At 42.9% G+C, this 27,908-nt stretch overlaps 1 protein-coding gene across 5 annotated transcripts; it reads right to left on the reverse strand.

Annotated features, from left to right (window-relative positions):
• Positions 1-290: 290 nt before the first annotated feature.
• Positions 291-27,394, reverse strand: nfat5b (nuclear factor of activated T cells 5b). Of its 5 annotated transcripts, none has more exons than XM_076155548.1 (13): positions 27,136-27,394; positions 13,918-14,043; positions 11,405-12,038; positions 10,283-10,469; positions 9,775-9,965; positions 9,513-9,685; positions 8,607-8,741; positions 8,466-8,518; positions 7,868-8,000; positions 7,474-7,548; positions 7,092-7,186; positions 4,820-6,584; positions 291-4,739 (listed from the first exon to the last, which is right to left on the reverse strand). In XM_076155548.1, exons 1-13 carry the CDS (start codon positions 27,206-27,208, stop codon positions 4,498-4,500), a joined length of 3,882 nt encoding a protein of 1,293 aa, XP_076011663.1. In that variant the 5' UTR covers positions 27,209-27,394; the 3' UTR covers positions 291-4,497. The 5 variants fall into 5 exon arrangements, with proteins under 5 accessions (XP_076011663.1, XP_076011661.1, XP_076011664.1 ...); XM_076155546.1 differs by having other exon boundaries at positions 4,820-6,587; XM_076155549.1 differs by lacking the exon at positions 27,136-27,394 and adding an exon at positions 16,225-16,296 and having other exon boundaries at positions 4,820-6,587.
• Positions 27,395-27,908: the final 514 nt, after the last annotated feature.

The following is a 27,908-nucleotide window of genomic DNA, read 5'->3' on the forward strand; positions in this document are numbered from 1 at the left end:
GCTATCAAAAACATAATCTTGAATTGATAGTGACATAAACAGCAGTAATCTTCTGGGGACTAAATCTATCCGTACAATTTAAAAACAAAATTCATTTGGACAATAATTATTAAGTGAACTTGTAATAATATACTGTAGATCTAACGTTTCATCACATCTCCCTTCTCACCCATGAGCAGCACTACTGAAAGCCATCACATCCACGCTTTCCTTTGACAGCCACTTTAATACGTTAAAGTCTAAATGAAATGTGCAGTTGCTTACACCAAAAAGTACAGAAAGCAAAAACGTATAACATGATATATTTTAATATAGATAGCAGCAGGGTTGCAGAAATATAATTGCAAGAGAATATAAATGTCCCAACAAAAGCCAAAAATAGAATGTATATTAATACAATTTTCCCCACAAGGGTAATATTTCAGAGTTGTTCACTTGGTTAGAAACATGAAGGCAATTTCCCCCCTGCTGTTTACTAGCAGAGAGTGGTTCACTTTTGTTTGGAGTAAAGGGACTTTAAAGATGTTAGTGTGATGACACAATGCAAATATCCTATCCAGAACAAGGTGGGGAACAAATGGTTAAAATCACAGTAATATATGTTTTAGGGGATTCCTGTTAAAAAAATCCAAAAATCCAAAATAGGAAACATCTGTCCTTTGTTTCCTTTTACTAGTCTGATGATTGGGCAAAGTTATAACCATATGGCAACATCACTGAGATCAGGAACCACTACACCAATGAACAGTGTGCCTGGACATCAATCAAACTGCTACTGAAAGACAGACAGCATAAAGATTATTTGACAAATATTGAGCCCTGTTTCACAAAAGACATCATCCTGTGTGTAGTAGCGCCTCTTGCGTCCTCTGGAGCATAGATGTGTCTCTTCTTGGGTAAGCCTGCATGAGGAGACTAAGTAACTTTCCTTTAATATTGTTTAATTACAAAAAGATGAAATAAAGTCAAACGTACGGTCAAAGAACTGTGTTTCTCCCAATGTTGCTTACAACAGTATCAGACTCTAAAGCTACTTAAATATACCATAGTGATGCCATCCAACAAACAGAGTGATGTCATTAAAATAAAGTTACAGCAATGATGTCACATTTAAATGTGACTAAATTGTATCTCTAGATTTTGTGAAATGTCACCCAGATCATCTCTCCGGCTCTTACACTGTGTGTGGGCTTTTAATTTCAGAGGCCAAATCATTTTAGGTGGGGCTCAAAGCATCACAAACATAAATAATAGAATATCTAATCTTTACGTGGAAAAATGGAGAGGCTATATAGAAAAATATACATTAAAAAACTACATTTATATTAGCTGCATAGCAGTTTCAGAGAAAATGTCTGCATTTATGCCATACAACATAAATGCAATGGATACACTACATTAATCTGGTCGCTGCTGCTGTCGAGCATGTCGAAGCACTCACAACAGGATGGCTCACAACATTCTCACTATAGAGCTGCTACTTAACCGCAGAAGTGCCAGTGAAGAGCTAAGTTAAACAGGCCGCTACGGAAAAATAGATGTCTGGTCTCAAGACTAAAATCTAAAGACTTGTTTGTCAAAATATGAATGCTTTAGTCACTTTTGTTTAGTATAGTAACTGGTAGTGGTAAAATATTAACTTGTATTGCTGGAATTGGGGAATTTTAGGTTTGTGAATTGTTTGAATAAATATTCCAAAATGTAAATGTAATTCAAAAAGGTATTTTTTTAATTTAAGTATATTTAGTACAGTATTTCAGGGTAGAACCAGTCCCATGTGTTATAAAACAAAAAAACAACAAATATTTACAGCAATGCTGTATAATCACATACAGTATATTCAAATTAAAAACACAGAAATCTGTTGGTCCTACTTTGAAGGATTTTTGATTTCGATAATAATAAAAACTGTTGATGTTTGGTTACAGGAAGTACAGGGCCAGCGCTTTGAACAAACATGTAACACATTCATTAAGTATCCTCATATCACAAAGGGGTAACTGCGCTGTACATGTTATTCAGTGTACTGGACATCAGTAAGAGCAGGCGAGGGGACAAATCACATTGCTGGTGTAAGATTACTGCAAAAAAATTTAGTTAATAACACACAAATAAATTAGAAAGGGTTCTCTGAAAAGACGTACAGGCACTACATCCATAAAAATGTGCTAAAGTATTTGTAAATCTGGTCAAATACAGAAATCATAAATATTCAACATTAAGTTCTTCTAGTTCACATGTTGAAGAAAGCCCATCACAGATAGCTCTTCTCTCCAAAGTAAGCTTTCCTTCAGGAGCAGCGTCCCTCAGACTGATCCACACACTGCGCTCTCCTCCACCAATCACATTAGTGAATGGAGCTGACGTGATCTCCATCATAAATTCTGTTTACTGTTTTTAAAGTGTATAAAATGTAACATGTTTAGAATTATTTCTAACAAACTGTACACAGGCAGAAAGACAACAATCAAGCCACGTTTGTCATCATCAGAGACCAGCCCCTTCTTTATGCACACAGACAGACCGCAAACTAAACACCATGTGTTCTGTTTACAAACATGTTGCTGAAAACAATTGTTTGGCAGCAGGATATCACGCCTAACAATGAGATAGAATCCTATGAGGCAAAAAGCAAAAACCCTCCATCCATCCTTGGTGTCAAATGGCAAGTCAAAAAAAAAAGAAAAGAAAAACTTGTAAGCCATAAAACTGGCCCGTCATCAGGATCGATCCAAAACATGTTCAGAGACAAACTTTGGTCCTGAGGTGGCGGAGGAGGAATTCTACAGAACCTGAACACTGCGTTTATTTTTAAAGGGTTCTATTCCTGCTTGTCAACATATGCCTGCAACAAAATAACATTTATATTACATTTAGTCATTTGGTTGAAGCGACATCCAGAGCGCACATGAAGCCAAAGACAAACAGATGAGAGCAAAGAGCTTTTCACTACATCCATCAAATGACTAAACTGGAGTTAAGGCTCTTTTTAACTGGTGTAAAAATACTATTTGATGCGTTCCTGACGCACTATCATGCCATGCATATTACACTAAAACAACTATTCAACCCTAAAATAAAAATATCTGCATTATATTATTTTCTCTATTATAGCTTTTCATGTATTCAAATTAGATTTATGGTGACTGAAGTTATAGAATATGAAGGCACTCTCAATCTAAATCTATATTCTTTCCCTAATTTGTCCAGATTTCAAGTTGATTTAAATGTTTGAATAATGTATAAAGGTTTAATAGAATGTCTGCTGATGCAAAGTGTTGGTGGTTTAACACAAGGCAGACCACTGTTTCTGATCTGTGAGCTAGATACATCTTTCCTTTTCTCTTTCATTGTAAACAACGAGGAAGAGGCAGCTGATCCCTCAACGAGTAACTGCTCACAACAAAGAATATTGTAAAGTGCTGAATGAAAAAGTCAAAATATTCAGAATTTCTCCCAGTGTGTTGGATTTCTACAACCAAGCTTCTAAAACATCTAAAACAGTCTCCTCTTAAGAAATAAAACTCAAACTGACTCTAATCTGAGGGCGGTGAAACGGGGAAAACAGACAATAACACACCAGCATTACCTTTAAAGAACATTCTGCTTTACACAAAAGATTAACGACTAAAGAGACGACTTTTCATCGATTCACAGATCCTCTGGGTTGGACACACACTTGAGTTCCACGTATACTTCAGAAGCACTAGAACATTCAGGACAAAGCTGAACTTCGTCTATTCTACCTTTGATACCGGGTCAGCCCTGGTCCAAACATCACATGGCTGGGTGAGCTCCGCCCACTGGCAACAATGTCTGCACCCGCAAATACATCTCAGTCTGGCTCCACCTCAATCTATTTATGTATTGTTGAGGAAAATAAAACTTACATTTAATGTTTCATATGAATGTGAAATGTTAGGAAAAAGAAAAAAAAAAAAACATCTTTTAAGGCTCAAGATGCAGGGATTCACACACTTTAGTGTTTACTATGGTGGAGCCAGAGTTCTGCTCCCCCCTCTCCCCCCCCTGGCTGTAATTGGTCCAAATGCCACATTTCTGGTTGCTTCACCCATGAAGGGACAGCGGGCAGAGCTCCACTTTTGTTTTGGTTCATTCTCTACCTCCAACAACACGTCAACACATAGCAATGCCAGATCATCCACAATCTACTCACTATGGAACCTGGAGACACTACAAAGGACTAACGGTAAGATTCCAGGGAAGTAGAGCTTCTCTGACTGAGGGACATGAAGGAATCTTCAGCTGAGATGAGGACAGAAATTAAACTTGAGTTGCAGTAACGATATGAGAAGACCACCAAGTCATTTCCTTTCCTACTCAGATCTAAATGACTCTTTCAACCTTCACGATGCATTCTGAACCTTAACCTGCAGGTCACTATCAACAGCAAGCATTTCAAAGATTGTATGTATACTTTAAAATATCAGTAAAAAAGAAACGATAAATACAAATGTGTCTGAATCTTCATCCAGCTCAGTATGAACGAGTTAAGCTGCCGCCCGGCTCCTGCAAACTAACCAGCAGCAGGTCATCAATCTTCTCCATATTCTGAGGAGCAGCCATGCTGTTCTGCACCGTCCCGGGCTGGGACAGGGACTGGCTGAGCAGGGACTGGATTCGTGCTTCACTTTCTCTTTGGTTCTGACCCGACTGGCTGATCGCTATGATCTGATCCGACACTGTGGTTCCAGGAGTGTTCATCAGCTGGCCGCATTCTGCAAGGGTGAAGACAGAAGACTTATGACACGAACACATGCAACAACAACTGCTCTCATTGACCTTAGTAATTTCTCACCGTTCTGAATGCCAAAAAGGAAGAGGCCGGGCTGTTGAGGCTGGTTGGGCTGGCTGATGGTCCCACTGACAGCCGTTTGAAACAGAGTCCCTGGCTGCTGCACAGGGGAAGAGGTGGTGGTCTGCAGGTTTGTCACACCGTTCTGTGTGGCAAACATGGCTGTCTGGGCGAGCTCCTGAGCAGCCAGTCCCCCCTGCAAGGAGGCCATGTTAGACTGAGGCATGAAGAGGCCCACAGGCTGCTCTTGGTGGCTGTTTGAGGTGCTGCCCAGATGCATGGGCTGTTGCTCCTGAAACAGGACTTGCTGACGGGGTTCAGGAGGATTCCCTAAGGCCATGGGCTCAGAGCGATCCTGTTGGTTGACAGTAACCATGCTGGCTTGGGAAAAGAGCAGGGAGGGATTTTGGGGCTCTTGCGACACTAAACTGTTGCTGGTCAAGGGGGGCATCTGACCCTGGCTACTGAAGAGGAGGCCGGGGGTCTGGTCTGAGGAGGACATGGGGCCGCTGTGGAACAGGAGGCCGGCCTGCTGTTGCTGCTGCTGGCTTGGAGAAAGGCTGTTTGCAGATGGGTGTGAGGACAGGTTCTGAAACAGAGAGGCCTGCTGGGTTGGCTGTGTGTGGGGCGGAGGCTGTGAAGGCTGCTGCTGTTCCATTGGGGCTCCCTGCTGAATGGAGGGGAGCTGGGTCTGTGCTTGGAATACTGACTGTGGTTCAGGGTCTGGGGTTTGAAGTGCACTAAGAAATGCCAGCTGCTGCTGCTGCTGCTGAGTGCTGCTGGTTGCAAGCTGCGGCTGCAAGGAATTCTGGGAGAGGAAAAGACCTGGGGTTGAGGGCTGTTGTTCTGGAGAGAGACTTGTTCCGCTCAGAACTGTCATAGTGTTCTGGAAGAGAGCAGCCTGGACCTGCTCCTGGGTGTGAGAGGGTTTCTGGGTATGAAACAAAGCCCCCTGCGGATCCTGTGTTTCAGCCAGAGAACTGGGATTGTGGAACATGGGTGGGGAGGTGTGTGAGGGTGTCTGCTGGAGGAAGTTGGTCTGAATAGAAAGGAGTTCATTGGCTTGTTGAAAGAGGGCGGCTTGCTGCTGCTGCTGCTGTTTCTGCTGCTGCTGCTGCTGGGCCTGCTGGAACAGTGTGCCCTGGTTTGGTACCACCCCTTGTGATGACGCCTGCTGTTCCACATTCTTACCCTGGGACGCATCCTGGAACATGCTGCACTGCATCTGAATCTGAGACGCAAACAGCTGCTGTTGTAGGTTCTCTAAAACCTGCTGCTGCTGCTGCTGCTGCTGGAGTTGCTGCTGCTGAATCTGTTGTTTTTGAATCTGTTGTTGGTGCTGGATGTGTTGCTGACATTGCTGCTGTTTGGCAATGGAGCTGCAGAACCCTTTGGCCTTCATTTGCCTCACTGCCTCCTCTAATTGTGCCACTTCATCTGGGGGGAACAGGGGAAGTGGCTGTTGTTGTGATGTGGGTTCCACACACAAACTGCCTACAGCTCCAGGACTGCTGCCTTGCCTCTCCTGCACATCTCGGGGCTTTATCAGGAACTGTTGTGAGCTCTGCTGGAGCAAAGAGTCTGAGGCCACAGGGAAGGGGCTGCTGGCAACAATGTCATGCTTCTGGATGGAGCTCAGTGCCTCTGGATTGGTAAAGACGGGAGCCTGGCCTTTGTCAGAGTCGCTTGCAGGCTGAGACAGGTTGTTGGAGAACGGTCTGGATGTCATGTCTACACTCTGTTGGGCTGGACAAACCACATCTGCTGTCTGCTGGACCGTGAAATAAGAGTGAAAAGAAGTGTGAGAACAGTGAAAGGAAAGTTTTATTCATCTCAAATGTGTTGTTTCATTTGAGGAGGCTGTGCTGTCTTGTGTGTTTGCAGTCATTTTCAATCTTACATTTATTATGGATGTTTATTCCACAACTGCCTGGTCTGTCGTATTGAGAAGATTGTTTGTTTCATATTTGCTGCAGCAGTTTGCAATGTGCTTTATCTCATACAGCTTTACTGCATGAAATTGTATTTATAATCAGTAGATTTACATTCTCTCAAAACTTCCCATTATGCTTATGATGAGGGCAGTAAACAGATAGAGGGCTGACACTGTTTGGACTGCTTACTTCAATTAACAGACCTAGATGATGCATTATGTAAAACAGTTCATCCAGCCACTGAGTCATCAAAGTCAATGTTATGGAACTGAATTAAACTCTCTCCCTCTTTTTTATTTTGTATCACTTTGCTGTCGGACCTTGACTGTAATGAGACTCACCTTAAATACCCCTGAAGGTTGCAGATTGCTGGAGACCTCCATGGGTGTGACTTCCTCTCTCTTTACTAGAGGCAACATCAACGCACCGTCTAGAACTGTAGAGCAGAGAGTTTATCCATCTTCATTGTCAAAACGGTTTGTTTTGTTTTGCTTTTAAGTTTGTATTCACTGTTTCACCAATCAGTTCAAAACATCTCAATTGTCTTTGCTTGTGTCAAAGTCTCAATACTTGATTAGTTATTTCCACTGCTAAACCCTCAAATGTTACATCAACCACATTAGCACAACTTAACCAACACATAATTAAGCCAGTCATGATATTGTAGTATTGAAACAACATTCCTATCAAGTTTGTTTGTAAAAATACCATATGGGAAAATACCTTTAATACGTTCATCAAAAGAGCAAGTCTTCACTGGAGAAGGAGGCTCATTCTTTACTGAAACATCACTTTTTGCTACAAAAGCAAACACATCAGCAAATAACTGTGTTTGTACAATAAAGACAGAGATTCTACAGAAACATTCACAGGATAACATGAGGAGCAAAGAAGCTCACTGTGAAATGAAAAACATTATCAGCTTCAAAATGGATGTGGGTTAAAGAAAAAGGAAACTGAATGACTTTTCCTGAGAGTTAAATGTGGATAATGAGTATTCTTAATGGTAATATAAGAAAAGGGAATGACTGAATTAGGAAAGACATCTTCCTTCCATGTTGCTGGGCAAGAACATGCAACTTGTGTTTTTGTAAAGGCATTTCTCGTTCAAACAAACCTGAGTCTGGAGTGTAGCTGAAGGACTGAACATCATGGGATCTTCCAGCATTCGTCACAACGTAGATTGCCACACACACTGCAGAGGTGATGGCTTGATTCTGGTAGGGGGGAACCTTCACTATCAAGTGATTCTGTGGTGGCGGTCATATGGGAAAAACACACACGTATGAATACAGAGTTCATTCAAAACAATGTGATCGATGGCAAGGGAAGAGCCAAATGTGTTTGTGTGGCAAAGGGAACAGAGAGAGGCGAAGGACTCTAAGGACTGAGAACCAAGAATCTCTTCCATTATTTGCAGACCAGTGATGATGTAATCAGTGGTCACACAAACGTTTGTAATGACACACACATTTGACATAAACTTTCCTCTACTTGGCTTTTGTAAATGTTTACACTGGCCTGTCTGCTAGAAATCAATATGGATGAGCATATTTCAGTCAGAACACGATGAGACCACTCAAACACTTGAACCAGCAACCATTAAAGAGGATTACATCTAAATCCCCAAAACAAATCTGAAGTGGCTGCTATCATCCACTCGGCTCATTAGTGATGATTTGGTTCGAAGCAAAACAAGAGCAATCATAATTTACCTGGTGGAAAAGCTCCATGTCGATTTCAGCCTCTGCTTTCCAGGATGTCTCATCTGGAACACAGAGAGGAGGATGAATGCCAACGTGTGTGGAAAAGTTCAAATGGATAAATCTCAAACAGCAACAGACTCTGATTCTTACCGGAAATATTTTCATGAAATATGACTTTGGTGTCTTTGAGAAAGTTCTTCCCGATGATGAAGACTTCTTCTCCGCCTCTCCAGGAGCAACTGTGGAGGGACTTCTTCAGGATCTCAGGCACTCCTGCAGGCTGGGCTGCATACAGCCAGGAGGAAACACACAGGTCATGCATTTTATGTTCAGATATTTCATTAATGCTTATTCTTTGAGTTTCAGACTTTGCTCATGAAGACTGCAGCAAGTTCTTAATACATTGCAGCTTGTTAACATGGCTGTTGACTGGGACACACCTGAACCGAAGCTTTGTGTCCGACCTTCAGTTACTGTGTCAGTTTAGTGTGTGATGCTGTGCTGATTAGAGATAAACGTGTATTTAATTATATTACTGTTTATGTTTTCGAACTACTTACTCTCTTGCCTTGTAATGGAAAATACTGCTGTGTACAATCTGTTGTTCTCACCACTACCTTCCCCACGCGTTTCACAAACACACACACACACACAGACACACAAATGCCAGGGGGATTACTATTTTCTGCTGTGGAAAGATATTTCCCTGGATTGCATGTTGGCTCTGACCGCCTCACACTTCTATTGTTTCTGACTTTCCTCGTCTTTCTTCAATGACTCAAAACATTTCTTTCAAACCGACTTGCACAGGAGTTTTCTTGTCTGTGAGAGTCTTTCCTGTTTATCAAACTGACCACTCCCTGCCCTGTGCCCACAGAGCATTGGAATCTGATGGGTCTTTGTACATTGTCTCCCGTGTGTCCTGATTGATTGTATGCAACTACAGACACAAGACCCTCATTGAAGGAAACTTAAGAGCTTATCTTGGGCTGTCAGTTGACCCATAAACTCGGAAACACAGAACATTCCATTCGCACGTAAAGAAGATCTGCTTACTACACAGTATTGGAGATGATGTAGTCTGCAGTGTGAGCATGGATCCATCAGGGCGGGGGGCGTGGACCCTGAAGACGAGCCTGGCACGCGTGCTCTTCTTCTTTGACCCGGCAACACCGATGCGAGCCTCCACATCAGCGTTGCGGAGCTTCAGGATCCCAACACAGTCCACCCTGTATAGTGACCACACAGTTAGGAAAACAAGTCTGAGAACTGATTTCTGAAGATGTTTACAAATGACATTTTACACTGGAGTACGTACGGTAGTATCATGTTGGTGCTTGGTTCCAGAAGCACCTCGATAACTGTCGTGCCCTCAACATCAACCTCCTTGCAGGCTGTGGTGTTGCGTCCAGTCACCCTGCACGCTTGGTAAAACCCGTGAGGCTTGACGCGGCCGGCATCGTTCCCCACAAACACTTGCAACACCACAGGCTCATTCACGCCCTCAAGCTGTGTGTGCAGAAAAGACAAAAGAACTTGATCAATACACCAAACTGTTCCTGGCTCAAAACACTCTCCAAGGACAACGGGAAAACTCCAAAGAACCTAAACACATAAGGAAAAGGGAGTAACATTGGGAGAGGCTATTCAAAGAGGGACCTCGGCTTCTGGGATGAGCAGGGGTGCAATAGAAGCCACAGGTGGGCGAGAATAAATGACTAATGAAAGAATTCAGCAAAGCAAAACACGAGTCCTATTCCAGTAAGAGAGAGAGAGAGAGAGAGAGAATTACATATCAGTCTCAGTCTGAGTGGTTGATCAGTTACCTTTACAGTAGGGAAGCCCTGCTGAGTGCGATCCTTCACAGATCCTCTGCTCCCTTCAGTCAGATAGCGGGCTCTGTGTTGGGTCTCAGGCTGGACGAGGATCTTCAGCTCCTTCCCCTCACTCTTCTGTGGGTATTGCATTGAAAGTTTTCCTCCTTTGTGATTAGTTGTTGGCGCATCATCGGAACTGAGAGAGGACGGTTTTGTGCGTTAGTGTAACAGATCAGGCTTCCTCCACTTTTATTCTGTGAGTCTAACCTCACCTCACCTTGAATGAACAGACTTGGCACAGAGGGCAGCAGGTTTAGGTTCTGAACAGCCCATTTATCATCAAAATTAAAAAACAAGCCGCAGAGCTTAGAGGAATCTTAATGGACGGAGCATTTTCCATCTCCAGCTTTTAAAGCATTCAGACTTATCTGTTTATTTAATCTGCTCTGCTTATCCTTGGGCTTTGAGAGAGGCACTGTGATTCACTGTGGCTGACCATTGTTTGTATTTCGGTATCCTGCCCCGCCCCGCTCTCTGATCCAACCACTCTTCTTCTCTCCAGTGAAAAACTGAGAGCCAGGGCCATTTGCTTAAGATTTCCATCTGTTGTGTAGCGTGTCATTTCCTAATATCTATTCTGATAAGAGGGTTAAGTGCCACATGAAGCGATCCACAGAGGCCCGGAGATAAAGACCACTAAGATAAATGACCTGCTTCAGATATTAATGTGAAACTCCAAACAAAACAATATCAAATCTATTCTATGTCAATTACCTCTATTAAGTGAAGCCCACCACCTCCTACATTAGTGATGTCATAATGAACTTAACTGCAGCCTCCTGGGTCGACTTCAGGAGACATAGAAGGGCTAGACATGGGCATGTTCCTCCTTTCCTTTCCTTCCTAATTTGGAATGCCCAATTCCCCGTGCTTGTGTAATCGTTGTGACGAAGGCTAAGCTCAGACTGCAGGTATGAAGTGGCCCAGATCCGATTGTTTCCCAAGGAATCACAAGGAATCGGATCCTTCATATCAGATCCGACATAGACATGTTCTTGCCTAAAGAACCTAACAAATGCTTTAGAAGTTGTTAAGTATTTCAAACTGAATGGAGCTTTAGGTTACACAAACCTTCCTTTTGTCTTGTTGTCAGGGCAGAGCTGTGACAGGACAAAGTGAGGGCCTTTGGCACTGTCTGCATCAAACACATCCATGCTGGCTTCCTGTGCGCGGGCAGACTTAGGGCCAGGCCTCTGGCGGGGAGTTCGCTTGCGGGACTTGCGTGGCACCTCTGTGTTGTCATTATAAGAGGTAGAACTGATTATACTGAAGTTGGAGAGCGAGTCGTCCATCCAAATGGTGCTGCTCTGCTCAGAGTCCACGGTGGCCTCTTCCTGGCAGGACATGCGGCTATTGTCAAACAGATCTTGTGGAGGTGGAGAGATGTTTAATATAGTGCGGCGCTTGGACGCGGTCATCTGGTGATGCTGTTGAGCCTCCTGGATTCCTCCTCTTCCACCTCCCGAGCATCCATTTCCTCCCGTCTCACTGCCAGCTTTGCAGTTGGGACTCCTGCAGTTGCAGTTCTCCTCTTCTCCCCCTGCATCGTCTGCCACCACCCTGGGATTCTCAGGGTCAACGTTGGTGCTGCTGTGAACTGGGTTCTGGTCACCGGCTGAAGAGGTGGAATGCATGCTGGAGCTGGACTTGGTGGGGAAACCAGTGCAGGGGCCGCCCATCATAGAAGAGGAGACCACGTTGGCATCTACAGTGCAAACAATTGGACAGTAAACACAGGTATCTCTGCCAGCGCTGGCTAGCAGTCCCATTGAATCAGCAAAATTTGTCAATGATTGCTTATTTTTGTTTTCAGCTAAAAATGTAATTGCTCATCCAATCAAAAATCCCCTTAAACTGAATCTATGTGATGTTGATGAGGTCTGAGGAGTTTGTGAATGTATAATGCAGAGTGAGATGAGTATGGGTGTGACTAAAGATGGGCCAAAGAGATGAAGAGTCTCCTTTAATGATGAAGGATTTGAGGTAAACCCTTATTCAATACTTAAGTAGATTAAGGTTCAACTCAAAAACAAGTCAGAGTACAGAGTGACTCTATCCATAATGTTAGAATGTCACTGCCTTCAACTTTCTAAACAATGACCTAATCTCAGATCAGTGAAGCACGTGAGATGATGCATGCCAATTGGGGTTTTGCTGTAAAAGGTTCAGATCATTTAGTTGGGACTGAACGTAGCCACAGAGACAAAATAAACAAGCTTCTGACCTATGAAGCAGAGAACTGCAGACCATTTTATATGCAGACACTCCCTGCTTCAGAGGGAACTTCCTGGAATAAAAACGAGACAGCGGATGAGCAATAAGAGCTGAACAGAAGAATTGATTCAAATCAAAGAAGAGAATAACAGTGTATTTAGTGTGTCAGATTGACGTGTGGCTCATGTTCTCTCCTTAATGTTCCAGCATGCTGACATGAGAGAAGCTTTTGGATCGTTACAACGAGCTGAACATCAAGTGAAGTGGCAGATTGGGAAGATAGTGAGACTGCTGCTGACAGTGGGACTTGTTTGTTGACTCATTAGTTGGCAGAACACAGTCGGGTAGAGGAAGAGGCACAGAAATGATCACAACTTTGATGTCTGCAAAATATGGAAATGATCAATTCACTGGATTTGCATCTAAGAGCATAATTTAAAAATCAAAAAAAAAAAATGTCAATGTTTTGATTGGTTTACTTGTGTTTTGATATTTGCGTTGCACTTTTATTTTTATTATGCAAGGATAAATCACTTTCTTCAGACATGATAGTTGGAGCATGACGCCTTCATACTAACGCTGGACTTTCCTCACTCTGGTGTTCCTGACAATTAGTATAGTGTGCATGTAAACGCAGTGATAGAAACACACATCCAGCATTCTTCAGTGAAGTATATGTTTATAGGAAAACATGCTTTGACCCTTTGACCCTTCTTGCCCTTTTCGGTCATCTTGAACCTTTGGTTTTAGTTCCCTAAGAGCCACGAAGGAAGCAGATACATTAGAACCACTATGGAGCATGTGGAGGTCATCTTTCATACTTTTAATGGCACAAAAGGGTCAAAGTCATTTGGGAGGAGCTGGGGCACATGGCCAGGGAGTGAGAGGGACACTGGGCATGCTGCCTCCATCAACTGGATGGCAGAAGAATACAGGGAGGCGTGTGAGCGAGTGACTCAATATGGCAATATGAGGCTTTGCTGCTGTATGCAGCTCAGTACCGACAGGCAGAGGTCTCCACGGGTCCACTCTAGTCCCTGAGGCTGTCACTTAGTCTTATACTGAGAGGATACAGGTGGACTCCCTATCTGCTCTGATCACATGGTGTAATCACCAGAGGGGAGAATGAGGACAAGCTGAGGTGACACAGAGATCATGTGGACTGCAGGGAGGAATGAAGGCGTTCTTTACTGAGGAGTGGAACTAGTCAGTGCAGGCCTTCCTACATATTATCCTGTTAATTTAAGCCTGTCAGGTTGTGGTGGGTGTTTCCTGGGGTTGTTGTGGGTCAGAGAAGACCTCTGCCTACAGGTACAGAGCGATCACTGTTACATTGGCCTGAGCTGGGAGCTGGAGGAGCAGGGTCCTACCTGACGCTGCAGCAGCTGAAGCGGGGGCGCCCGCCTCTCCACCACTCTTTTGACTCATGGCTGTTGGTTTCTGCTGAGTGACGGATGACAACTGCAGCTCTCTGGAAAGAGGGTCATGAACCAAATCTGTTGGAATAAAAGTGGATACAGCTGAAATTAGAGATGTGCTCAGAGAGATGCTGCACCTGAGCCATGATCAGAAGTTATCAGAAACACGTAATGTTGGGATCATAGCAGAACAATCAGGTCGACCGATCTCTGTCTTTTTTTAATTGAATTTGCATTCTATTCCTGCTCTATCACACTGGTTTCAATCAACTGCTCCGCTGCAGACGAGTGTCATGAATAATGAGGCGACATACTGATGCCTTTCAGCACTTCGGCACCTGGTAAAATTAGAAACAAGTCTGTGTGTCAGAAATAGCTTAGCGACAAAGTTGTTGCAGAGGTCGAACATTAAAACGGCACGGTGCTGCAATTATGGTACAGATGGAAAGGGTTTAAAGTAAATAAGATTATAAAAGTGAAATTAAAAGCAAATGAAGTTCTGCATTTTTCCTTTGATTTCAATCTTTATTATTATTATTATCTTTCATTACAAAGGTTTCTCTATTCCAATTCACCTCCAGCAGCACCGGGACGCACTGGGACGAAGCTGCAGTCCACATGCAAAACACTGTGCTACTTCATTACTGCAGGCAAACACAGTGCCAACACCATGTACAAATGCAAAATGCATGCATTTACTTTGGTAACAAAGCCTGGAAAACAAAAGAAGCTTAATGTTGTTAAGGACGATTCTGTCGATCTTTTTCCTCAATTTAAATGGACCATTTATACTCTTTGGATTATCTGCTTTGGTACAACACATACCTGCTGTACCACAGTCATGTAGTTGAAGTTTACACAGATGCACCTTGGGGAGGACACAACTACAGTCTATTAGAATGTATCACTGAACACTATGGAGGTCAGAGCCAAAACTCTGGCGCACCAAATCAACACTATATCTCATTACTAAGTAGTGAACAGGCTCATACAAAGCTGTGCTCTTTCTACTTGGCGCCTCCCCTCAGCCTACAGGAGAAGGCGGGAGAGGGGGGGGGGCTTGGGTCAACAGCATGACAACACTTTTACTAGCAGCCCGATTCATCATCCAAATATTATGGTACGAACTTAAGCGGTCATTACAGTTGCCTGACTCTCTTCTCTGCAAACTGCCAGCTTTAATTACTTGCAGCTGAGTCCCAGGGTTGTGTGTGTGTATCAGATACTTAACCCTCCCATTGTTACCACTCGCAGTGTACAATAGACCAACCTGGGACACACTGAGATGAGCCCATGTCTCTCCATTCCCAAAGCCCTCCAGTCTCTTGCAGTGAAGTTTGGGGCCGAGCTGGGATCGCTGCTTCCCAGAAAGGAAGCTTAAATCTGGACTCAGCAAACTCCTCTACCTCCTCCTGAACCAAACACACACACAGCGACACACAGGGGCTCTAGTGTGGTTTTGTTGGCTATTTACTTAGTTCGCCAAAGAAACGTGCACATGCACTCATGTGCACACACACCCACACAAATACACACACAACCACACACTCTTCTGCCCCCATCCCCACAAAAATCACTCTCTGTCCCTGCATCTACGCTTAAAGTCTACAGTCTTCTCTGGGCGAACTGACTGGCTGCACATGCAGGAACATGTGCGCACAGTGAGCCTTCCAGTAAACAGATTGCCAACCACACAGACAGAAAATATGTACTCTTCTCTCAGAGCAGTGGTCCTGAATCACTGGCTGGCCTGTTCAAAGTGTTTCCACAGTCCCAGGACCAAGGGTGAAAAGTCCTATGCTGCTCCTTAGAAGCTGACTGAGGGCAATTCTTTATTTCCCTGCGACAAAACACTGTCCAAATCTCCCACGTGGGAATATAAAACTGGCTAACTTTGTGAGCAGGGAAATTAAAAGCACTGCCCCCCACACACACACACACACACACCACGTGGTGTTTGGGTTTGAACAGACTTGTAGTCATATTTTTGCAGCTAGCTGACCTCTGAGGAATGCCTTTCATTTTCTGTCCCCTGGTCACCATGACAGCATTCACACTGACAGACACTGCACTCGTGCGGTTAGTTCAGATCAAGTCGACTCAAAGCCTAAATCAATATTACAATCGACACAATTGAAAAGCGGCCAAGCTCATCACCTCTCTGGCATCATTAGATGTTTCTGGAGCTCCTCTCTTTAAACCCTCTTCATACTTTGTGTTAATGGTAAGTAGTGCAGAGCTGAAAAGGAAAGCACTCACCATGTGAATGGTTGGACTTACTCCCATTCATTTCTCTCACATTCCTGCTGCTTGCTCTTACTAGCCCTGGCACCTGGGGCGTGGCGCTGCTTTTTGGCTGAGTGACTGATTTATCTCCCCCCCCCCCCGTCCCCCCGCACCTCTTCACCCACCTCCCTCTCTCTGTTTTGTTTACAGTGCTCGCAGACCCTTTTCTATACTTCTACTTGCTCAACAGGTTAGAGGCATTGTCACCGTGAAGCCCGTCAAGCAGAAAAAACTTCACTTTTTAGCTTTGCCAAGTTAGTGCAGGAAAAGTTGCATAAAGGCAGAAGCAAACTGGAATACAAACTCTCTCAGTACACTGGATGATTATTCCAGGAAAGAGAAAAACACAGGAAGGGCTTTTACCTGCAGCGATCTACGTACAACAACCCTGAAATGTTTACAGCCAAGCCTACATGAAGGCTGCCAGCGAGTCAGCGACACCATAGCAACCCAGAGCAGCAGGGAGGCAAGTCTTTGTGCGTTTGCGTCTCTGCTGGGATAATGTGGCAAAAAGGAGGAAATAAAGCTGCATTATCTGATGCTGATGAAGTGTCACTCATCAACCAATGCAACACTGGGGAAGAGCAAATTCTAGAAAGTGTTTTTTAAATGTAACAGAGTCCAGTGCTAATTAATATGACAAAGTAAAGTTAATATGGAGCCACATGATCGATCAAACACTCATCAGTGAGTCATGCAGGAGTGATGGAGCATGACTTGTTTCCTTTCATATTAAGTGTATCTTGCAACATTTCTGTAGTATTGAAGCTGTGTGAATATTCAATTTCTAGCAAACACAAATCCCCACATGAATATCAGTCACTGGTGGGATATGTGTCAGATACAACTTCAATATGAAGCAGTCACTGCAGCAACACTTTCAGTAACTAAGCGAGTTGAAAGAGAAGGGCTTCCGTGGAAGTACTTACACAGTAGTTAAGTGGAACCAGAGCAGACATTTTATTAACTTTACTGTCACTGCACTGGGCCTTGTTATTGCAGACCATGAAGCAACAATTAGTACAAAGTTACCACAGTCCTGCAGGACAAAGCACTTTGGTGAAATCTAAACTCAATCGTGTGTTGCGATGCTCCCAGGTAGCATTTTTCTGTCGTGGCTCATATTACACTTTGACTCTTAAAAGACACAGATGTTTGTTCTTCTAGGGACAAGAGTGTTGCAATCACAGCTTCCAAATGTAGCTGGTTTTTCAATCTAGTCATCGTTTACTGGAAAGTGAAAGTCAGACCCGCTTTGGCTCGAGCTCCACACGGTCATGTGTGTGACCGAAGGCTCAGGGTTTGTGGCATGTGGACCTTACAGTCCATCTAACCCGGGAGTGACCAGGAACGACCTCCAGGCATCAGTTTACATGACCTGCCCTCAGCAAACACCCGCACAAAACAGCCCACCAAGCCGTCAGGAGGGCCTAAAGCTTCCAACAACAAGGAACGTCTAAAGAATGGATGACTGGGCTTATCTAACATCAATACTGAGTTTTAAGAACCAACCTGGCTATGAGCAGAACGAGCTGAGAATGCGGCTCTACAAGTCTACTGTACTGTCACTGTTGAACTTTGATTTATAGTAGGAAGACACTTCGCTCTACATGAAAGGGAGACCAGAGAAAGCCATGGAATTCAAACTATTTAGTAATGACAAAACACACATACACGCTCACATGCCAAACATGCCAGGCTTACAAACACACGCTGGAATGCATGGGCGCTGTGTGTAAGGCTGCACAAGAAATTAGCTATTGTTTGGCAATCTGGTGATGAGCAAGTCCTAAACTGCCTGTTTCCTCACTGATCCGAGAACAACACAACAGGCACGGTGAGGCAACAGGAAGAGGTTGGAGCAACGCAACACCCATGAACTCACCAGCCGGGTGACATCACCAAGCTGCCAAGTGGCAACACCACAGGTTCAGACTATTAAACTGTCACATGTCAGCCTTACACGAGCAGGATAAAATACTACTATACAGTACAAATCAGTCTCTCTGAACCTGTGTAAACATACAGTTTATATGTAAGTACCTGTGTTAACATACAGTTTATATGTGAGTACCTGTGTTAACATACAGTTTATATGTGAGTACCTGTGTTAACATACAGTTTATATGTGTGTACCTGTGTTAACATACAGTTTATATGTGAGTACCTGTGTTAACATACAGTTTATATGTGTGTACCTGTGTTAACATACAGTTTATATGTGAGTACCTGTGTTAACATACAGTTTATATGTGTGTACCTGTGTTAACATACAGTTTATATGTGAGTACCTGTGTTAACATGCAGTATATATGTGTGTGTACCTGTGTAAACATACAGTATATATGTGTGTGTACCTGTGTAAACATACAGTATATATGTATGTACCTGTGTAAACATACAGTACATAAGTATGAACCTGTGTATATGTATGTACTCCACCGCCTGATGAGACGCATGTTTTGTATACACATAGTATGTTGACATGCACACCATACTCCCATTCTATCTGTATCTTTCTGCCATCTAATGAAGGATTAAATGCATGAGGATGCTTTTTGCACTTTTGTCTGTTTACATGGTTGAGCAAATCGATTCACAAATGATTTATGACAATTTTGATGTGATTGTGGTGCAAAAAAGTAGTTTTAACATATAAATGAACATGTTCCACGTCATTCCACATGCCTTCATTATCCGGTACAAATGTGTCAGCTACAAATGTGTCACACGTGTACAGAAGAAGTACAGCTCCAAGACACTGCACATGAGCAGTGGAGCAGAGGGAACAGGTTTTAAAATGACTTCAGAGTTCCAACGCACACACCCGGCAGGCCCGTTTTGTTGAGATACTCTAAGTATTCCTAGAAATGTAATACTAAATAATCCACAGGTCTCCAGAATCCAAAGGCAGCAGAACCAGCAGGTCTGCTCAAGTCTGACCCAAAGCCAAAACCCCAGCATGGCCCTTTGAACACACACATATTGTTTTCCACCCCTATATTCTCATTTAAAAGGTCAGGTGCCCAGATTTACAGTATGACAATTTGTCCTTCAACAAATATCCCCGAGCCAGACTGTCGACACCGTCAGTGTGTTTAATTACTTAAGAGGATTTGGTGCACAATCTAATAAAGGACTCAGAATGTCTAGTGAGTAGTTAAGACAAACCACCACAGCCTGAGAGGGAAAGTGGTTCACACCCAGCTACCACTAGTGCTATGCTATGCTAATATTATTTAGCTACAAGTTAATAATGTTTATAAAAAGCTGCAGTCATTTTTGGGGCAGGGTCTTCTTTCACATACTTAATACTTCGTATACAAATGGAAGCTCGCCTTCACAGATTTGCATTCTTCATCTAAATTAGCTTGTATGGAAAAGCTAGCGAGCTAATACCTTCCCCTGCTTTCAGATGTGATCTGGCGCCCTGATCGGCACTTTGGATGAAGCATAGCGTGTCTGTAAGTTCGCATCTTTGGTTCCATGCCATCTCTCTCCAAACAGCCCCTCATTATTGTGACTGAAGGAGGCGCAGGCAGACGTCCTGCTGGTGCTGCTCCGGCCCAAATTAGCACTGTCATCAAATAAAACTAAGGAGAAGCTTGAAGTTGAAGCTCGAGAGCCAAATTTCCTTTGGAGCAGGTTGAGGCCTGCTTGCTCAGTGGGAGTCCGACTCCATGAGCTGTGCTGATGACGCTCTGCCAAATCATCAAAAACTCCTGTGTTGCATAAGAGGCAAGAGACAGAGCTCATATGACAAATACTGACCAAATGCACTCATACCACAACTACTACAACGTCTGATCATACGGTTTAAAATGTGCAGAGAGAAGCTGTGGAATACCATGTAGGGTAAGTGGCATCATGCAACCACAATATTTACACATTTAAACACATTCAATAGATACGGTATCAGTAAGAGCACTCAGTTGATTAGGCAGTTAAGTGAAATGGCATGTTTTCATTTGATGTCATACATGTTCTAATGTCACTGAGCTCCTTTCCCCCTTGTGCTAGGACTCCAAGTAGTGTCTTTAAACACCAAAACAAGCGGTATTACGTGTCAACACACTCAGATAGTAACACAACACTCTGCCCTGCTGACTCGGCATGAGGCTGTGTGCTTAGCATGATTTTTAATGAATCTCCATGAGGTCTGGTTGGAGCTGGAGTGACTACAGCTCAAGCAACATGAAAATAACACAGAAGCACAAATTAACAATGGGAATCTCACTAATCTATAATAATACTACAAAGGATTGAATAACATTGAATCAGGATAATGTCAGTTTAAAGTTCTACAGCTGGACTGCGATGGAAGCACAGCAGACGTCTTCACGGGTGTCATGCCAAGGTCAGGGGCCGAACAGCAGATCTGACCTTTGGTGTTTAGCTCAATGACGGCAAGATAAGCTGGAACGGGTTTAAAGGATTACCTATAATGTATCCTGGAGCTAAAAGCTTCATAAAATACATGCGTTCATTACTCAAGTGTGAATGACAAATAATCATTAATGTGGAGTGACCTCAAGAGCAGATTGACCTTGAGATCCATTCTAAGGATTCAAGGATGGTGGAGTTTCCAAGTATTCGAATATTCAGCCCCCCCAAACCAGTAACAATTAGTCATAGGAAGTGCAGTCTGCTATATGTGCAGCCTTTTCTGTGTAGTATTGGATTGTCTAGAGCCTGGGGGGTCCAAGTGCTGTCAATCCAGCGAGCCAATAAGCTGCATGGATGCTTTTCAGTCCGGCTGGTCAAGATGTAGGAGCTCACACATGGATCCTGTGGGGACTGCAGCAAACAACACTGTACATTATGTGGGGATTGTAGCCAACAACGTAGCATTTCCAAAATGTCAGCATTGCTGCACTGGAGGCAGATACAGAGGAATGAGAGTGGGGCCTGAACTAGTGTGTCTGTGTGTGGATTAAATGATGATCTGCAATGTTGACAGTGACAGAAAGGTCTCTGATTATCTCTTGAATGTTCCAGAAAAAGGAGAGAAAGTGAGTGAATGTCTTATTTCTGCTCCAACCACCATGTGTTGTGCCGTAACCTATACATTAACTGAGGCCCAGTTACACAATACTTACTTATATATTACTTTTACATACATCTATGTCCACAGAAGGTCAAGATTATTTGTCAGGATTCAGAATAGGAGAAAAGTATGGATCAGCACACACACACACACACACACACACACACACGTGCACACACACACACACACACGCTATGGGATTTCACAGGATGGTGGCATGTCAACTGAGAAAATTCCGGTCATACAATAATCTGTCATCCTTTCTCCCAGCTCTGAACTTAACGTCGTCTCGTGCTTGCTCCGTATCCAAACAACTCAAATGGCACTTTCATGAAGACAGACAGAAAAAAAAACACAATGACAGGATGTTAGGGGGGGATTGGACGAGCCGATGCTGCTATTGAATGCACCCATACCAGTCTGCATGGGAAGCAACCGATGACTCATAAAAAGAAGAGAAACACAGGATATTGAGACAACACAAGCATCACATGGCACAATGTTGGAATGTTTTCTCCTTTATGGTAAAGATGCTCAGCATTTCTGAAGATCTTGAAATCAAATCTCTGTGAGGTAACTGTGGAATGCCGTGGGTTAAGAGTAACGCCAGCAGGAGCAGAGTCAACAAAGACACGTTCAGCCCCTTTAGTGCACCGACATGAAGCAGGGACTCAAATCATCCAGGACATAAAAACCTGATCTGACTCAGACAGTCTCAGACTGTAAAGACTTACGGAGATGACTCAGGTGTCAAAGCTCTGAGGGGGGTAGTGGGACAGAATGGAGTCTGAATAAGGAGTCATGTCCCTCTGGAGCTGCAGTATGTATCAGCTAAGTCCTGAGCTTATCCTGACACCTAAACCACAGCTTCTTATCTGCCAGTGGAAAGACTCCTGCCAGCCAACATTTGCCATCTTAATATTTGATGTCTTTGTTCGTGTGTATCCAACGTTGGATAGAAACATGAGGGGTGGAGATGTGAGAACTCACAGCCGCTTTGGGCTTTTCACTACGGACTGTGAAATCATCCACCAGTTGATTGGAAGCAGAGTGAAAGCAACAGACATCCGTCCTCCCCACACCTGTCTGGACGTTAACATGCGGTTGTTGGTGTTCATCTTTGGTCCCAAGGCCTAATTCAATTTATTTGAATAATGATTATTTAGGGAATAGTCCAGAAAAACAGAAATCTTCACTATTTTCACAACAACTCCATAAAATGCCAGAGCTTCTTCCATGAACACTCCTCCATGGTGGTCAAATGTGTGAATGAGTCTAAGCACAGATCTACATTCAAAAATGGAAGTGGCATATGGGATGGAATGGAATAGATGGATTGAAAAGCTGCTGAAAGTATCATCTGGCAAATGTACAGCACATTAACCTCATGGCAGGAGAACATCCTGTTCTGCTTTGTTTGTCCTTTGTAGCTCCTCTGGGTGACAGTGAGCAACATTCACCTCGAAAAATGCATTGATGGCTGCTGAGGGAAAGAAAAGAGCCACGAAAAATATATATACTACTGTTATCTCATTTTTCTCTTTGATTTATTCTTTTTCATTCTATTTCAGTTTCACTGTTGGCACCAACGTGTGTATAATGCTGAAAAGTCCATTGATTGAAAAGAAAGATCACTAAATCCATTGTGTTTACGTATAAAGTTGACACTAGGGAAACAGATTCTCCTGGACAGAACAACTCCTGTCATCTAAGACGAACATCTGGAATCGGTACCATCAAGAGAAGTTTGTCTCTGCTGACGTACTGGATCATCATAGACACTCCATTACTTCTAGTACAACAAAATGTTCTTCTAACACTCAAAAGATGTAATAAAGCTTTCAAAAAGAGCAATGGAAGTGAAGGATATCAAGATGAGGTCATTTTGGCATTCGTCAATCGGTATGTTGAGAGAGCTAATGTGTATAGGCTAAACACTTGTGTTACAGCAGGCTGTTGCATTCAGGCAACAGATCAAACAACTGCTAGCACTGGCTTTTGTGAGCAAAGCAAAATATTTACTGCAGTGTCACAGGAGTATGACAGCAGCTTTTATGGATGCAAATCTAGAGCAAGGTGAGCAAAAGATCTGGGTCAGACCCACCGATAAGACCTCCAATATAATACACAAACGCACATCGCTAAACGAAAGAGGACAAATGAGGATCGTGCTATGTCGGTATCAGAGTCGGTCTTCGACAGGTTAAACCACTCGAGCATAGATTGGCTCGGGCCAAAACAAAGTCACAAGTGTGCAGTAAATAGTGGAGGTGATATTTTGACCCAGGGCTGATTAGTCTTCTTACTGAGGTTTGGTTAGTGTTAACCATTAACCCCTGAGAGTTATTTAAGTTAACTCACAGCACTTATGTTAGTGTTGCTATGTTGCCACACTTTATTATTTTAGTTTTAATATGACACCGAGTTCATGAAGCGGGACAATGAAACCAAGATAACACATCTACTAGCCAGGACACTAGCAGATCTGTAGATGATGACGTTTTATTCCACTTTTATTCCACTCACACTAAGTCAGGAATTCGAAACCAACACCATATTTAGATTGAAATCCCCATAAATGGACGCAACCAGAGCACACGCCCAATAACAGGCCCTGCTTACGTACTGTGTGCCTTTATCTCCGGTTGTAAAATGCCACTTGTTTCTGTCGCAATCACAGTTACAGTGCAGGAGTTGGTCCATAAAAAGTCCACTGAGGATGGAGGATGACGTGAAACTAAACGGAGACATTACAACCTTCTTAAACTACTGGAAAACATCATTAAATCTCATTATATGGCAAAGTCACTGGGTGGAGTGGTCCTATACTGACTCCCACTGGTGCTGCTATACTGCAGATCCATGAGTCCCTCTACTGATATGTTAATGTATATCTATGTCTAAATAAACTCATTTTGCAGATTGGTTCTGATCTATCTGATAAGTTCGGTGTCTGTTTTCACTCTATGGCATTTTCCTTTCATCATCACATACAGTATCAACAAGCTTTCAAGGCAATCAAGTATTTTTAGGCACATGCCGGCGAGTTTGCTTAACACAGCAGAGTCAATATTAATAGAGTGCTATTTAATCCCAGGTTTACACACAGAGCAGCCAGGAGGTTAATGATTGACCGCACATAAAGGGGTGTCAATAAGAAAAACTTAAACTATGTGGAGATCTGTGCTTTCACAATTGCTAACCCGGCTTTAAGAGTGACGGGAAGTCTACGGGCTCAGCCTTTGATGTTAAGCTGCAGCAAATATGTTTTATGACACCCAGTAAGTCAAAGTAAGTCGGCCATACTCTCGGCCAGTAAGTCGGCCAGTAAGTCGGCCATACTCGAATAGCCGAGTGTGTATAACTTGCACTGCATCTCCATTCCATGTCCTGATAAGTAGCGCAGCAAAACCAAATAATCCACTGAAGAAAAGGATCCCACTGGAACAAGCTGAGACGTTTTCACAGGTCGACTACCTTGTTTACTGTAAACCAGTGGAAGTGTGTCAGAGCAGGAAACGTCGCAGGGGTGAAGTCAAATTTGGGTGGATGAAATCTTAATGAAATCGTTTTTTTGAAGACATTGTAGTACATGATGAAGATGAGTCAACAAGACTGAGAATAATGAGACTGGATTCTTATTGTGCTCTTGGTCTTACTCAACTTCCTGCTGCTTATTTGAATACAAAAACAAGTGGCCTAGTAATCAAGTACACTATGATCTTTATATATAATACAGGATAAGTTTGTTTAGCACATTACTATTTATTTACAGCCTATCTTTGAGGGTCTTTGTCAGATTTGGAACAATTTATGGATTTATTTAGATTTACTTATTTTTTCTTTGCCCCAGGCTCCTTTACTTCAACATACTGTCCACCATATTGGGAATGCAAGTTCAACCCTCCCCTTATATTGCCATCTTCGGTACTCCGTATGACCTACACCGTTTTAACACCCCCCAAAAGGAAATCATCATGTTCACCTCTTTGCTTGCCAGACGACGCCTGCTCCAACATTGGAAATCCCTGGTTCTTTTTTTTTTCTCTCTCTGTTTCTCCCCCACCTCTCTCTCTCTCTCTCTATCACAACCTATGATGCAATATGTACTAGCCTATATTGCTGTTTGACATCATCCTGTAAGTTCTGTATGTACCCTATGACATCATTGCAACTCCAGTCTACCTCAGGGTCTATGTAAGTTCAACAACAATAGTAGGGATAACACAACTTCCCTTTCTTCTCATCGCTCTCTCTCCTCTTTCCCCTTTTTCTATATAAAAAATGATCTCCAAAATATCCTACACCTGTTACACAATGTCATGTACAATGTCTGCTTCAATAAAAACAAACTGCAAAAAAAGTAACGACAAAGAACTTAAACAGAGTGCAAATATGAATCAATTCAAATACAAACAAGAAGATTGTTCGATAAGATAATGGAATATGGAATAACAAAGGCAGCCGTGTTGCGGCTCTCATTTGGACATGGGTGCATCTGGATTTGTATATATGCAAACATGTATGCCTCAAAAAGCACAATTGCAAATATGTGAATGTTTGGAGTACCAGAGACATACATGTGGAACTACGCATGTATGAAGCCTCGTGTTTGAAGGTGCAGATACGTAGAATGTTTGCCAATATTTGAGAACAAAAAGCATAATACAGTTTGTAGGTATGATGCCTCACACCTGTGATTCATTCTGATTTGTCAAAAGAGGAAAAAGTCAATCAGTCAGTCACCAAAAGTCAACTGGTTGACTCATTCTGATTTGTCAAAAGAGGAAAAAGTCAATCAGTCAGTCACCAAAAGTCAACTGGTTGACATCAGAAATTGTTTTGCAGTTTTCCACAATAAGTCCCCAAAATTGGATATCTAATAACTTCGGTCTGGCCAATCAGAGGACCTGATTTTGAGTTTGACCAGCCAATCAAACCCATAGTAGTATTCTGACCCTGTCAAACTATCAAACACTCGTCTTGTTGGGTGTAAATACGGCACATCGGGTCTGCAAACACAAACCTGTTCAACTGTTATTCAGTTTAATTTTGTTTACTGAAAAATAATAAAAAGAAGGAGGCTGACAGGAAGGCTAGTCTGCACACTTTAACAGCTCCTATTACATTTTCCCCTGAACTGTACTTTCACTTTCCTATGCAGAAGAGCACAGTGTTTGGACTTTTTACTGCTGTTATTTAAATAAAGGAAAGAAGTGGTTAAAAGGAACACGATGAGCTAAGGCTGAATAATAATAATCCGCTGTAGTTACCATATTATAACGACTCATTTGGAATTTCGATAATTATTACAAATTGTAAGTGAAAGAAATGAAAAAAATAAAATAAATCAAGTTTAGCTTATTTGTCAAATTTTTACCAAAACCACTCAGGACAAAATTAATAAAAGCATTTATTCTACTGACAACATCGTTCATGCTGGAGTCGTGACTAGCGCCCCCTGCTGGGACGCTGAAGCTCTGCTGGCTGCCCTGAGGGGGCGAGGGGGGCAGAAAGAAACGAGACACAGAACACAAAATGAACAGCACTGCTTTTCCTTTGCCAGGGGGAAATAAACTGTTCTGCTCGGGGCTCGGTGAGGGCTTAAAGTCCACTTCAGCCTGCTCAGCGGAACCGACACAACCCGAAAGACACCGGAGAACATGCGCGGAAATGTGGATTAAAACTTTCCCGGATTAATTACCATGAGTTAGTGACAGAAATAGATGAATGACACTGAGCGGGCTGAAAGTCACCACACACACACGTGAACAGGAGCTAGTAAACACAAACACACTGTGAGTTAATAGTAGAAAAGATGAAATACCAGTTCTTACGTTTGGAGTACAGTGTTCTGGGAGAATTCAGGTCGAGGTCCCCGCTGAAAAGGGAGATAAAGTCAGAGGGCATCGCAATTCCTCACCGTGAGGAAACCGGACACCCGTGCAAACAGCGTGACGTCCCGGAGAGAGATTATCTTCTCCGTGTCGGACCGAAAACGTTCAAAAACTTATCAAACTACCTCTTCGGAGCCCAGAGTGTTTGCTTACAGCCGCTTTCACGTGAAGTCACCTCGTTGCTGCCTCTGCTGATCTCCGCCTACGACGCGTGTTTATTATGAGCTGACAGGCAGAGCGGCTCACGCGGAGCCACGCCCACTCCGTGACGCAACACGCACGTACACTTGATTTATGATTGAGAGAAAAAAAAAGCTTGTCTTCTTTCCTCAGATTACCCCAACGGTGAATGACGACAATGCCATTAAACCATATTTTAAAAAGCACATTTGCAGCAGATTTGAAGCATTTAAAAGTAAATAGCATAAAGGCAAAATGTAACAACTCACAACTACATTGAGGCACTGACGCATAGTGAGAGAGATCCGGTGCCTGCTCCTTGTTTCGTTATTTAAATGATCTTGAATCTGATGACACAAATGATGACACCACTTTGCATATATATATACATACATATATAAATATATATACAGTATATAATATTTATTACTAAGTAGTACTAAAATATTTGTGTTAGTCCTTTAATAACAAGCAATTCACTACTCAGTATTTCACAATGAAAGGTAAATAGAAAGTGATAACACAAGCACAGA

This window comes from Genypterus blacodes, unplaced genomic scaffold, assembly GCF_046128005.1.
Source record: "Genypterus blacodes isolate CSIRO-AG114 ecotype Tasmania unplaced genomic scaffold, CSIRO-AGI_Gbla_v1 ptg000067l_1, whole genome shotgun sequence".
Taxonomy (NCBI): Eukaryota; Metazoa; Chordata; class Actinopteri; order Ophidiiformes; family Ophidiidae; genus Genypterus; species Genypterus blacodes.

Bases quoted from the DNA above. Each gene is read 5' to 3' on its own strand.
- nfat5b (XM_076155546.1), bottom strand. From the start codon at position 27,208: ATGCCCTCTGACTTTATCTCCCTTTTCAGCGGGGACCTCGACCTGAAT. The intron at 12,039-13,917 runs GTAGGACCCTGC...TTTGCACTGTAG, and splicing joins TTCAGCTGCTGCAGCGTCAG to ATGCCAACGTGGTCTCCTCT. The intron at 9,686-9,774 runs GTACGTACTCCA...GTCACTATACAG, and splicing joins AGCACCAACATGATACTACC to GGTGGACTGTGTTGGGATCC.